The 12,690-nt window shown below is 48.6% G+C and overlaps 1 protein-coding gene across 1 annotated transcript in view; it reads right to left on the bottom strand.

Moving 5' to 3' along the window:
* Nucleotides 1-1,190: 1,190 nt before the first annotated feature.
* The window catches only part of AMN (amnion associated transmembrane protein), a 72,044-nt gene continuing 60,544 nt past the window's right edge, over nt 1,191-12,690 (bottom strand). Inside the window, exons 8-12 of the mRNA XM_044435861.1 lie at nt 9,047-9,129; nt 7,773-7,956; nt 4,201-4,369; nt 1,831-1,951; nt 1,191-1,301 (exon numbers count right to left, since the gene is read on the bottom strand). Coding sequence (XP_044291796.1) covers nt 1,191-1,301; nt 1,831-1,951; nt 4,201-4,369; nt 7,773-7,956; nt 9,047-9,129 — 668 coding nt within the window. The remainder of the gene's footprint in view (nt 1,302-1,830; nt 1,952-4,200; nt 4,370-7,772; nt 7,957-9,046; nt 9,130-12,690) is intronic.

The raw sequence follows: 12,690 nt of genomic DNA, 5'->3' as shown, positions 1-12,690 counted from the left end.
GGTGTTTAAGTGGAAGACAGAAGAAAGGGTGCACTTGCTTAGCATTCTGCCTAGATAATCTGCATCAGAGTGGCCAGAGGAACGTCAAATGACATTGAAACATATCTGTGCCAGAGCACTTCTTCGAGCACACAAATCACCGCCTGTTTGAGTATACAGCTTCTTGGATGCTGAGGCAAGCACTCCAAGGAAAATAGGCAAGTTTTCGAGGCTTCTGCAAAGACCGTGGCTGAACTTCTGTGGCTTTCCTTTTTCAAGGTGCCTTTCTAACTTCTGGGAACATGATTCAGGAAGTGGCCACACAGCCTGTCTCGTGTTCACCTCAACAGTTCAGAAAACCCACACACTTAGCCCTGCAACAGGAATTCAGGCTGAAACAGGAAAAAAAGAATTTAAACATTCTAAATGGACTGACTCCATGACTTCCTAAATTCTGATTTAAAGCACTTGGGCATGACTCAGTTGCAATATGCACTAATTCACATTTCCCAATCTGATACACGAACTGGAATGGATTGGTTTCCACACCTGCTCAATTTTGTGATGCAAGTCTTCAATCAAAAAATGCACATACTAGGAGCAATTGCCCACAGAAGGTGCTTGTGCAAAATGCATACAAAATATATACAAATGGTTGGTTGGAATTTTGGGCAAAAATGCAATAATATAGAAATATGGTGGAATGAACTTATGCTTCCAAACATTGGGTAATGGTAGAAACAGGGCCAATCTTTTTACCCTACTTTCAATACTCCCACTGATTTCAATAGTAAAGTTTAAGCATGTAACTACTCCCACTGAAATCACAGGTTCTGAACTTTGGCAGCATCATGGCTGATTAAGTGACAGAACAAATATGCACAAATGATACAGTGACACTTTCTATAATAAATGATAGATGCTTTATTGTGATAGGAAATCGAATAGTACCATTCATGACAAATGGCTTGGCACACTGCAACATATCCATGGACACCATCCAGTAGTTGGTTATATGTTCTTCTTGCAAAATTAACTAAAAGTTTAAGCCAATTAGTTGCAAGAGAATACAAAGTGCCATTCACCTGGAATTTCTTTTGCACCAATGCACAGATCCATCTGAACCATGCTTAAGCCCAGTTGAGTTCTCTTCCTGGCAACTTGAGTCTACTGAAGTCACACTGCATGGTTAGGAAAACTTAATTTTGACTTTAAGCACTAAGTTCTGTTTCGTCATATAAGGGATTCATGTAATAAAGCTGGCTCTGTTTGCTCTCCATCTCCTCCAGTTTTCCTTCCACACAGTACATGTCAGCTAAAGCCTAGAAGGGAGAGATCAAAGTGTTTAATAGGGTTTGTTGAGTTGGGGTGTGTGTGTGTGTGTAATTTTAGATCTTAAATAAAAGTAGATCTTATAGGCTGAGATGAATTCATACTGTCAACGAAGCATTTACACTGCACCAAGCAATGCTTGGGGCTGTTCGCTTGCTCTCCACAAGCCAAAGCTGAGCTCCTCACTTACAATGCATTTCTGCAGAGCTGTACTATGGATGCAAAGCTGCGTATGCCGCATAAAGCCGTTGTCTTACCCCAGCTTTATTCAAAGGGTCAGGCCATGCAATATGTGGAGCACATGGCTATCAATTTTTGGCTTGTTTTTGTCTTTGCTTCAGGGCCCCCGCCAAATACTACAGCAGGGGCAAAAGGCTAAATCTCTTCCCCCTAGATGGATGCTATTTAGCAAAACAAAGGGCAAACAAAACACAAAAACTGTACAAGTTTAATTAATGCTTGAAGTATGTTAGTGTGTGGCTTGGTCCTGAAACAGAGATGCAAAAGTGGGATCCTTACCTCTGGACTGGAAGGTGTGTCAAATATCGGGTTATCAAATCCTTTGTCAGGTAAGTCTCCTGAAGGTTCCAGGTCCCTTTTTTGGTTCCACAAGGACGCAAGATATGCCAAGGGGAAAGGTCTGTGGTGGAAAATCAACAGCAGTGATTGCAATACTACTCTCACAAGAAAGGGGAGACTGAAAACCTGGGGGAATTAAAAGTCTTCGCCTGGCAATTGAAAGGCATTGGTGCAGCTGCCTTTCCTAGAGAAAGTGCTCTGCAGCTGAGGAACCCCATGGAGAAGGCCCCGTCCTTGGTCATCAAAAATCAACTGATTGTGCTTGGTAGCATTTTTGCTACACAGCTAAAGGCAAAAGGGATTGAGCTCTTGCTATTATTTTTATTTTAACTTTCCGTACCACTTGTCTATACTGCATGTTGGGAACACGCTCATCTTCTCACGTTCATCCCTGACTGTTTACGCTAAGGTCTTTTGATGCCCTTTGCTGGTGCTTCTGCAATCTGAACGTTCTGAATTGTGGTGCGGGTGCAGGAGCAGGCCGGCAGAGGTACAATAAACTGATTCTCAGTCCAGAGAAGGTGGAGTACTGCTAGTGGGTGGGTGGTCTCTCCACGTGAGTGATACTCAAGTCCTGGAGGAGGCTGTCTTCCCCTGAAAAGATCAGGCTTCTGTTTTGGACAATGCTCCGTGATCCAGCACTGTCATGGAGGCCTCAGTGGGATGGAGTACCTTTCATCAGCTTAGGCTGGTGTATCTGAACCAGATGGAGAGAGTACAGCTGCAGCCATTCATGCTCTGGTCAACTTTCATTTGGATAACTGCAGGGCATTCTGTGTGGGGCTGCCATCAAAACGAGTCCAGAAACTTGGTCTAAAGCAGGGCAATGAGGTGTTTAAGAGGGACTGGCTGATGTGGGCATATGACACTTGTACTTCATGATCTGTGCTGGATGCCAGTCCATCCCTGGGCCCAATTCGAAGAGCTAGGATTAATCAACAGCGGCCTACAGGGCTTGGAGCCAGGTCACTGGAAGGGCTGCACTGGAATTTTCTGGACCTCCTATACCTGCTCAGATGTTCAGGTTGTCAGCAGAGGCCTTTCCCTGGTGCCTCCGCTAGAGGAGGTAGGTGGCTGCTAAGGAGCAGGACTCTGTGGCAGTGGCATTCCCTATCCAGGGAGAACTGCCTGGTACCTATATTCTGGTCTCTGGGACACCAGGTTAAGACTATCTTCAGCTTAGCCCTTCTGTTTTAAAAATTATGTCTAGATCTTTGCACTGCTGCTAGCTTTTATCTTTGTTTCTTCTTTGGTTTGGTTTGATTTTAAACTTATGGTTTTTATATTATGTTTTGGCTATGATATTGCATTTCATGCTTTTGAATTTGTTTTGGGGGCCCCCAAGAGAGTTTCCTTTAATGGGCAGTATAGAATTGTGATGCATAATTAAATTTGTTTTTTGGTTATTCCAATCCTTCTTTTAAAAAATATACCCTAGTTTTCCCCCAAACCCCCCTTCACTAAGAAAAAGTACAAATAATTAAGAGAAAGAAATTTGTTTCAAAGGAATGCCCAGCTGGGGAAATGCACAGTGTGTTATCAGCAATGGACGTTTGGCGGGGGGTTTCTGGAAATTAAACAAAGCTACTGTTTTATTGCTAGGAAATGCTAATCAGCTTGACATGAGCAAGGAAAACAAGAGAGCCCAGGAGCTTTGCTGCCTAGTAGGGGAAAAAAGACTAACAGTAATGAAGAGAAACAACCCAAGCACATCAGGAATGGAGCACTGGTTTGCCAGCTGGTGGAACACAGAGAACCGAGTGTACCCTTGAGCATCCACGGACAGGGCCTTTGGGGCTTCTTCTGGAAGCTTGCCAGAGGCATGCAAACGCCATAACCAGCCACTGAACCTCCTAGATCTTTGCAGCACGTGCTCACAGGGCTCAACCGGGATGGTAGAAAGGCGAGCGGCAGCTGGGCGATCCTGGCAGGGCACGGGGCAACCACCCGGCAAGCGCTCTCAGTCCATTCACATACCACCTCCAGCACATTCAGTGCAATCTCAGAGGTGACGCATTATCTGTTCTGAGAGGGAAAGGAGATGCTGCACGCGTTGTGTCTCTGGCAACGACCTGGATGATTCTGAGCTGGGATGTCTCTTATCCAGGAAAAAAAAAGCCATGCAGCCCTACAGGGTGAGGGTCCCTCAGTTCAGTCTAAGTCAGTCCGTCCTAACTCGGTGCCCTTGAAGAGCTAGGCAACCAAGTCACAGCCCAAAACGTCTGGAGGGTGCCAAGCTGGCGAAGGGTCTAGGGAGGCGGGGAGGAAGCCTGAGGAAGAGCATCGTGCGGGAATGTGAGGTCTGGTTACCTTAACGTCCCTTTCCTGCGAAGAAGGACGATTCCCAGCAGCAGTAGGACGAGGAAGAGACCAGCAGCTGTTGCAGCGATCGTAGCGCCCACCAGGGTGGCTCTCTGCGTGCCCTGGTTACTGCCCGTGGTCGCCTGCATGCTGGCTGTCACAATGCCAAGGGATGCTCCTGCAAAGCGGAACACATATTGTAGCCCCCACTGGACGCCCAACGTCTGTATAAAGTAAGGGACCCATGTGCCACCAGACGGTGCCCAACCGGCTCCCCCATCATCCTCCCCAGAGGGAGCAGCAGAGCTCTTCCTCTCTTCCTCCTGCTTCCACGGGACCCTTGTCTAGAATCGGAAGCAGGATAAACACCGTGGGACGATCCATTCACGCTCAGCCCCACTGTGCCCAGTGCAGCTTGCTCCCAGGACAACGTGCACTGGATGAAAGACCCCTTCCTCCAGCTTAGAACTGGGTGTTTGCCTTTCAAGGCCTCTCGGGGTGGCCAGTAATAGACAAGCATCACACACGTTGGTGAGTGCACTCAAGCAAAGCCATTAAGAATGAGGGCCACCCAAATAGCGACATCAGAATCCAGAGCTGCAGCCAATATTGCAACACAATGATGGAAATCTGTGCTACCTTGGCACCTGGGCCCTGAAAAGGAATTGGAAGCTTGCAGTATTACAAGGCCTAGGAGCCTTCATTACGCCAGAAGGAAGGGGGTGGCATGAGGTCTTTGGCCGATTCCTGCAGGGATCCCAGCCTCCGTCACTCTCCTTGTAGAGAAGGCTGCAGATGGCCTCTGGCGAAAGTACCTGGCACAAGGTGCAGTGGTGGCAGGGACTGTCGCTGCCACACCTCATAGGTTTGGAGGCTCGGATGCCTGGAGGCATGGGCCACGAGTCTGCACCCTTAAAGGCCTCCAAAAGCAGCAGTTGGCATGTTGCCTTGCAGCTTCAGTGGATCCCAGAGTCAGGATCCCACCAGTTAGTGCACCTGCACCAATGTTGCTCCACCAAGCGCGAGAAGTGCTGCGGGCGGAGCTCTCCCCACCCTGGCGCTCGTCGCAGGGGCAGCATGTGCGAGGGGGTGGCAGAACGGGTGGACAGACGTTCTGCAGATATTTCAAAACCTGGCGTGGCTTGTCTGATAAACGTAAGCTGTAATATAAAGCAGCAAACATTTAGAGGTCGGGAGGGCCGTGGCTTGGTGAGCGGAGCTTTGCAGAGGCCTCAGGTTCTGTCCCAGGCGCCCGTCTTTAAAAGGGTTTGGGGAGCACTGATGGAAAGGGCTCTGCCTGAGAGACTGAAGAAAGGATGCCCACCAGAAGAGACTCCCCTGGGCCAAAATATCCCGCAGCTACCCTTGGCTCAGTTTCCGCTTCATCCATGAGCTTGCCGGGTGGTCCCAGAGGCCAACCTCAATGCCTCATTGGTAAAGCTTTGCAGGAGTTTTAATACTGATACCCTTATCTGAGGGTGCAGTCATGTGCACATTTAAACAGGAAACGTCCTGCAACCCCTAGGAATGGTTCGCTGGAGAATGCTGGGAACTGCAGGGCTCTTTTCTGCCTAAACACGCATACACAGCACTGTGCCCCTAATCATAAGCTTTGGCAAAACCCAGTAGTTGCCACTTTTTGGGAGGAAGTTATAATACAGATAAAGGTTGTATTGGAATATTCTTGCATATTTCTGATGTATGTGTTCTTTGAAATCATCTATGTTTCTTGGAAGTTACATTGTGGTTGATGCACATGGATTGTCTGTGCCTTTCTGGCAACTAAAAAACAGATACTGCATCACTGAGGAGGGAACAGCTCACCTCCTTTAACTCAATGTATTGAAGACTTATAATTTCAGTATCTGAGCAAATGGCATACAAATGAAACTCTCAAATGAATGCTGTTCTGTCTTCATTGAAGCTCATGTATAATTGATGGGTTTAAATGTGTGCAGACTGGCGCCACTGTCTGTACTCTTCTGCATTTGGAGGACTGCAGGCATTGAATGGAGGCTGCTGCCAGCGCCGCAGCTCCCCCTTCCACTCTGCCCTTCCTGGCCAGAAGGCGGCTTCAGGTGCCCAAGTCTTGAGTGCTGGCACAGGAGGTGCTCTTTGGGGCATCGCCAGAATAGATGCCGTGCTGGTAAGGCCCTTTCCCCACCGCATCCCCCAGGATGCCTGCACTGCAGTCTGTCTTGCCACTTGGGAGTCATTTCTGCATTGGCCATGAGGCCGGGGGAGGGGGGCGCTCGGAAGCTGCACTCTCAGTGCTGACTTCTGCATGTGTTCCTGAGGCCGGAACAAGGAGGCTGCCTTCTCCCCGAGGGGATGGGATGGGCTTCCACGGGAGGTGGCTGAAGCCCCATCAGTGAAGGTGTTCAAGGATAGGCTGGACATGCACATGGTGGGCATGTTGTGGGCGGAGCTGGCTGGAGCCGGGGGTCAGACTAGATGGCCCAGGAGACCCCCTCTGACCCACTCTGTTTCTATGACTTTCATGCTTCTATGTTTCCTATGACCATCTAGCCTCTATCTGGCATCCAGAGGATTGCGCCTTAAATGGATCCTCCTCCTCCTCCTCTTTTCTATTTACATTCCTCTGTCTCAGTTGAATGCATAATATAATGTGGCATCATGTAGCTAGTATGTCTCATATGATCTCATGCCCACCCACTATATAGAGTTCTTGTGAGGATGACTGCAAATATGAGTGCAGATCACCTTGTGGGCTTGAACACGCACAGTTGTGACTGCTGTGATTGTCACTTGCCACTTTTGACAGGCCAAGGCCTCCAGGCAAATGCGTCATCCTGCTCATCAGCAGCAAGAGCCTCGGAGGGTTCTCTTTTATGACACTTCACTCAAGCTTGGCCCAGCGAGACGAGGGCAGCCAATTTAATCTTAGCTGTACATAAACGGAAGTCAGTTGGGGTAAAACCGGGATGTGAAGCCTGACAAATCCACACAACAGAAAGATGCATAAAACTGTTGAAAGGATGCCTTCATGTTCCAGGTGCTGCTCCTCGGGAGACAGCTGAGCGAGGTGAGGTGCACAGCAGTCACTCTGGAGGCTTTGCAAAAAGGATGCTGGGAACATCAGGCAGTGTTTCGACAGACCACTGAGCCCCTCTCAGCCTGAGGACCAAGCAAGCTTTTGCTGAAGGCAAAAGGGGCCAGGACCAGAAGAAGCGGGGCCACAAGACGACATACAGCAGACTCTTTAAATGTCCTTCCGTTGTGTGGATGCCCAGCTTTGCATGTGCACACCAAGCCCAGAGGCAGGAAAGCCTCTTCTTCTGCATCAGATTAGACTGTTTCTCCTTCTCACCCATTATACTATTCCGACAGCACTCAGGGTCTCAGGCAACAGTCCTCCCCGTCGCCCGTGGCCTAGTTCTTTAAACTGAAGGTGCCCAGGACTGAGCCTGGAGCCCATGTGCTCCCCGACCCAGCTAAAGCCCCTCCTGCAAGGGGGACAGCTGTGCAAGGCATGGTGCTGGGCTGCCCCTCGGCCACCCACTCTTGCGCGGGGCCACCGGGACGAGGCTCTGCACCCAGAAGGGAGTGGGAAGGGTTACCGTGCTCTGCCACGTCCTTCATGATGTCTTTAGCCAGCTGTTCAGCAGAAGTCCCGGTCTGTGGCTCAGTCTTGTCCATTAGCACGATCTGGATGAAAGGGGCAGAGCTGCGTGGCCCCATTCCTGGGGAGGTGTGTGGCTTGTGCACCTTCGATATGGCCACCTGCACACCTGCGTTCTTGGGCTTAGCAAAACACAAACAGCACATACATACATTCACTATAGCCCACCACTGGCATATTACGCTGCTGATCGTGCCAAATCAGCCGGGACACTGGCATCTTTCTTGGACAGGTCCGCAAGCTACCAAGATCTTCCCAGCTTCCTGGAGCATGGATAGCTGGTGATGGCAAAGACTGAATATAGGATATTTGGGCATGAGAAGCCTGCCTTACCACCAGGCGGCCCTGCTTTCTCTGAACCGCCGTGTGTCACATCGAGTGCCATATATGCCTTCTGATGCACATGAGCTTTATGGCAGCAAAAGAACCGCTCCAGCTGACCACCGTGTCTTCCCCTGGACTCCAGCACTGCAGCCAGGGAGCTCTGCCGGGAGAGCCAGTGTGGTGCGGTGGGCAGAGGGCTGGGCTGGGCACCTGGCAGACCCGTGTTCTAGCCCCCACTCAGCCATGAAGATGCCTGGGTACCTTAGCCCCAATCTCTCATGCTACACCTAACCTACTTTGCAGAATGTTGCGAGGATGCAGGGGAGCTATGTGAGCAGTCTCAGATTCCTCCCAAGACAAAGGCAGGATATAAGCGCAATGCAATGATCATTGGCACGTTCTGCCCTTCTAATCTGGGTAAAAGGGTGCTATTCACTGTTGCATCATAATGCGGCATGTTCTCTTGTCTTCCAGCATAAAAGCAAGAAGCAGTCCAAGCTTTAAATAGTGTTCCGACCTCAGCCCGCTGCTCCTTTCCTCACCCGGTGGCTTGGGAGTGGCACTTCCTGCCCGGTCCCAACTCTGCTTTACACACACAGAGTCCCAGGCTGGCTGCCTGGCATCTTCCATGGAAGTGCTCCAACAATATGTCTGGGAAAAGCCCTTCACTTTCTGAGCCCTGGGAGGGTCTGAGGAGCTTTTGCCAGTCAGAAGAGACCGTTCTGGGAAGGCTGGGCTAACAGTATGAACCGTATCACAGGCTTCTGGCCTCCGAGCCTGCTCTTTCTATTCTTATTTCAAAAGCAATTATGATAATAATTGATCTCAGATCGGTTGAGGGCTTCCAGTCTCCCATTTGAGTCACGTCCAGGACTAGGATCAGCATACCAGACTCAGAAAAGTGTGAAGTATTCTGTCCCGATACAGCTCAATGTCAAAACCAGAAGAGTATTCCAAGGAAATGGTGGCTCCTGGAGTTGGAAAACAACAAGAGGAAATGACACAAATGAGTAACTGGCTTTGCAATTGCAAGCAAAAGTGGGCTATCCTAATGCTAGCAGCTGGTCCGGGCGTGTCCCACAGGAGAAGGGACAGATCCTGCTCCAGCACTGCTGCCACCCCCTGACGTGGCTGCAGACTTGGCACTCCGTGAGGTGGAGCCCGAGTGGCCCTGCAGAGTGCCACTTGGCTTCCTTGGGCCCACTGCTGTGCTCTTCTACAGGGTGCTTAATCAATTGCGGACAACATATTATGACCTGGAGCCATGAGGAGCTGGTGAAGAAATGGTCTTGCTTTTTGCCAGGCCCCTCTGAAGCCCCTAGAAGCCCCTTTGCTCCCTTCCAGCCTGATGATTGTGCAATTTTGAGCTACTAGTTCATGTGCTCCCAGTCAGCAGCCGCCATGCCAATATCATGTGGAAGGGTGACCTGCCTATGTGACATGCATTCTGGTGCTTCTGATCTAGCTATTTCTGCAAGACCTTCTGCACAATGTTGGCGGAAGGGCCACAGGACTCAGGAGCTATGAAGCTATGAAATGGCAGGATCTATAACTCAGTAGGTCAGATCCAGATGTAGCTGTGTTCAGCTGGGCTGCTGGAAGCAGAGTTCCCCACCTTGTTCTCCCCCAGCCCCCTGAAAATATTGTCCAGAGGGTTCAAGCTTCCAGCTGAATGGGAAGGTCCTTATAACTGGACAGGGACACCTTCCCTAAGCTGCCCCCCTCTGCCTATGGAAGGCTGAAAGCATATTCACTGCACAGTAGGCGTGAATATTCTTTCAGCACAGAAGCTCCCTGATTCAATCTGCAGCATACCTCCTTCAACGAACCAGGTAGCAGATGGCAGCAAATACCTGTGACTAGGGCACCGGAGAGCTGCTACCCATCAGAGTCCTGGGACAGGACAATTCAACAATCTGAAAGTCGCTTCATATGTGAGGACTTAATGAGCCATCTTCAGGGGTAGAATTGCTGTTTTCCCATCAGTTTCAGAGGGACCAAGGACCATTTAACTTGCTGCTATATTAGCATTAATGGAACATGGGCATATTTGATTTCCGCTCTGCCAGGAGCACCACTTTCCAGACAGCAGGAGCATCTGTTGCTTTTTTCTATGGCTTCATCCTTTCCTGTCGCATCCTCCAGTCATGTTCAGCCACTTTATCACTACAACGACCTCTCATGCATATTCATGTCTAGATTCCTACCACCTCACCATTCCTTCTTCCAGATTTTAAATCCTGCAAAAAAATCCAGCCATTGCATCTAGAATGGTGCAATTGAAGGGAGCATGTCAAATGCAAAATGAGTACGTTTGCCAGTCATGTACAGATTTTGTTAAGTTTGGATTCTCTTGGAGGGGAATCAGTGGGTATTAGGATCACACAAATGTGGCCAGCTATGTCTCTGCCCATAAGGCTTTAAAAGAAGATCATGTAGTTGTACATACCCTTTGGCATCTGTATTGGTTTATTCTTTTCCCCCTGGAGGGCAGGGGAAAAATCTGCTCCGGGAGCATGGAGCTCCTGGAAAATGTTGTTTTAATTGCTCCAAAAGGCTCACCTAAGCAACATATGGTGTCACCCTAAAGCATTCAGTTTTCATATGGTAATTGGGAATTTGAAACACTGTACAGAAAAACACCAAAACCCACATTTGCCTCCCAGGTAAACTCACAGACAAGAACCATATGGAGGAGGAGAAGGAAATGTCACTAGCCTGTTGGACACATTTTTCATTTTAAATTGCATTTCAATTTAGGTCCATTACTGCTGCCTTCAGTTAGTCTCATTCCCAACTGTGGACTGGAATGCGTTCCTAGCAGCTGTACTCTGGCAATAAAACATGGCCTGGAATAATTTAGTAATTGGTGATCTTCCACTTCCACGTAGGCAGAGATTATTATTATCGGCACGATGGATAGACAAGCCACCAAGGGGCTGACGTTCAGCAGGATATTGTGTTTTATCTCCATGCTGTGGAAAACACCCACCCACAGATTTCGGACTGTCATGGAGGGCACTAGAATAGCCCGGGACAGCTTTGCCCCCTCTTGTTCCATTGCAAGTGAAGAATTGCCTGTCGAGAGCCATCTCATCAACAGCCACCTGAACAATGACTCATGTGCTAGGGGATTGCTGGATCAAGAAGGTCGGGAACATGAGCGCTGGAGCCCTGATACTAAACTGGATTCCAGCAATTAAGAACCTCTTGAACCAAAGGCCCCTAAACTGGAATCCTCAGGGACTTCCAAGTCTTTGAGACGAAACTACCAAAGGTCCAACATGTTATGCCCTGGAGCCTCACTCTCCCTCAAGTCCACTTCGTGCAGCACAGGATATGTCCAGCAAGTTAATTCAGAGAGAGGGTGGAGTGCCAGGCAATAAGCCACAGGATATTCTAAAAAATAATATACCACAATTCATAAAATCTCATTTATATACCACCATTCATTAAATCTCGTCTATATACTGCTATTCATTAAATCTCATCTACACACCTCCATTAATTAACTCTCGTCTATATACCGCCATTCATTAAAGCTCAAGGTGGTTTCCATTTATAGATCTCCCCATTCCGTAGCAAAGGCTGAGTCAGGTCCAGGAACTATAGAAGGAGTTCAGTGAAGACCAAATTCTCCAAAATGAGCCATCAGCTCCCGGGATCTGTCCAGGGTACTGACATACCCATCACTGATTATTCCAGTTTGGTGGTTCTGGTATTCAGTCTCTGAATACACCCACAACGGGAACTTTTTTACTCTCTGCCTGCTCTTCACTGGAGCTGCTCTGGCTTTCACCTTGCAAGGTTTGGACCCTGGCCAGGCCACTCGAGGCTCGGCATGTTCCCTGACCCTTGATAGACTGAGAATGTGACCTAGAATATTTTTCTGAGGGTTCAGGATATGGGGAAGGATCAGTTGTAGAGACAGTGCGCATTCTCCTGCAATAAAGCTTGTTCAGGATGAGTCTGCTCACAGAGGAATTGTGAATGAGCTTTGGAAGAACTCCAGTGTTCCCTGGAATACAGTGGGAAAATTGCGTGTCGCTGGGATGAGGCAAACTCACAGTTCCCCACTCCTGGTTTGCAACTGCATCTGCCTTGAGCACGAGAAGAATGTCTATGAATAAAAGTTGCTGGGGAATAGGGACATATAATGATTCTGTTTTGTTTTAGTATATTAAACAGCAGAACTTGCTCTGTTTGTACCCTGAGCATGTTTTTCAGGCAAAGTTTGCATATTCTCAGGCTTGTCATCACATCTGCAAAATGTGTTAATTAGACAAATCTTTACTTTTAAAAATGCACATTTGATAGGGGAGGATATGCACTTTCATGCTTTAGTCGATCTGTGGGGGGGAAGTATGCATTTGGGTGCGCACTTTAAAATGTCTACCTAATTGTGCACTTTTCATGTTTGGTCAGCAAGAAAAGCTGACATTCATGATTGGAAATGAGACATGCTGAGCTTTGATTAATTTCCCACTCCTGCTGGGCCATGACTTCAGGAAAGGATGCTGCCTTTGAGTGCT

The sequence above is a fragment of the Varanus komodoensis genome, unplaced genomic scaffold (genome assembly GCF_004798865.1).
Source record: "Varanus komodoensis strain SLA01 unplaced genomic scaffold, ASM479886v1 scaffold3, whole genome shotgun sequence".
NCBI lineage: Eukaryota > Metazoa > Chordata > Lepidosauria > Squamata > Varanidae > Varanus > Varanus komodoensis.
The sequence above is the reverse complement of the archived record's forward strand: the minus strand, read 5'-3'. Positions and strand labels throughout refer to the sequence as shown.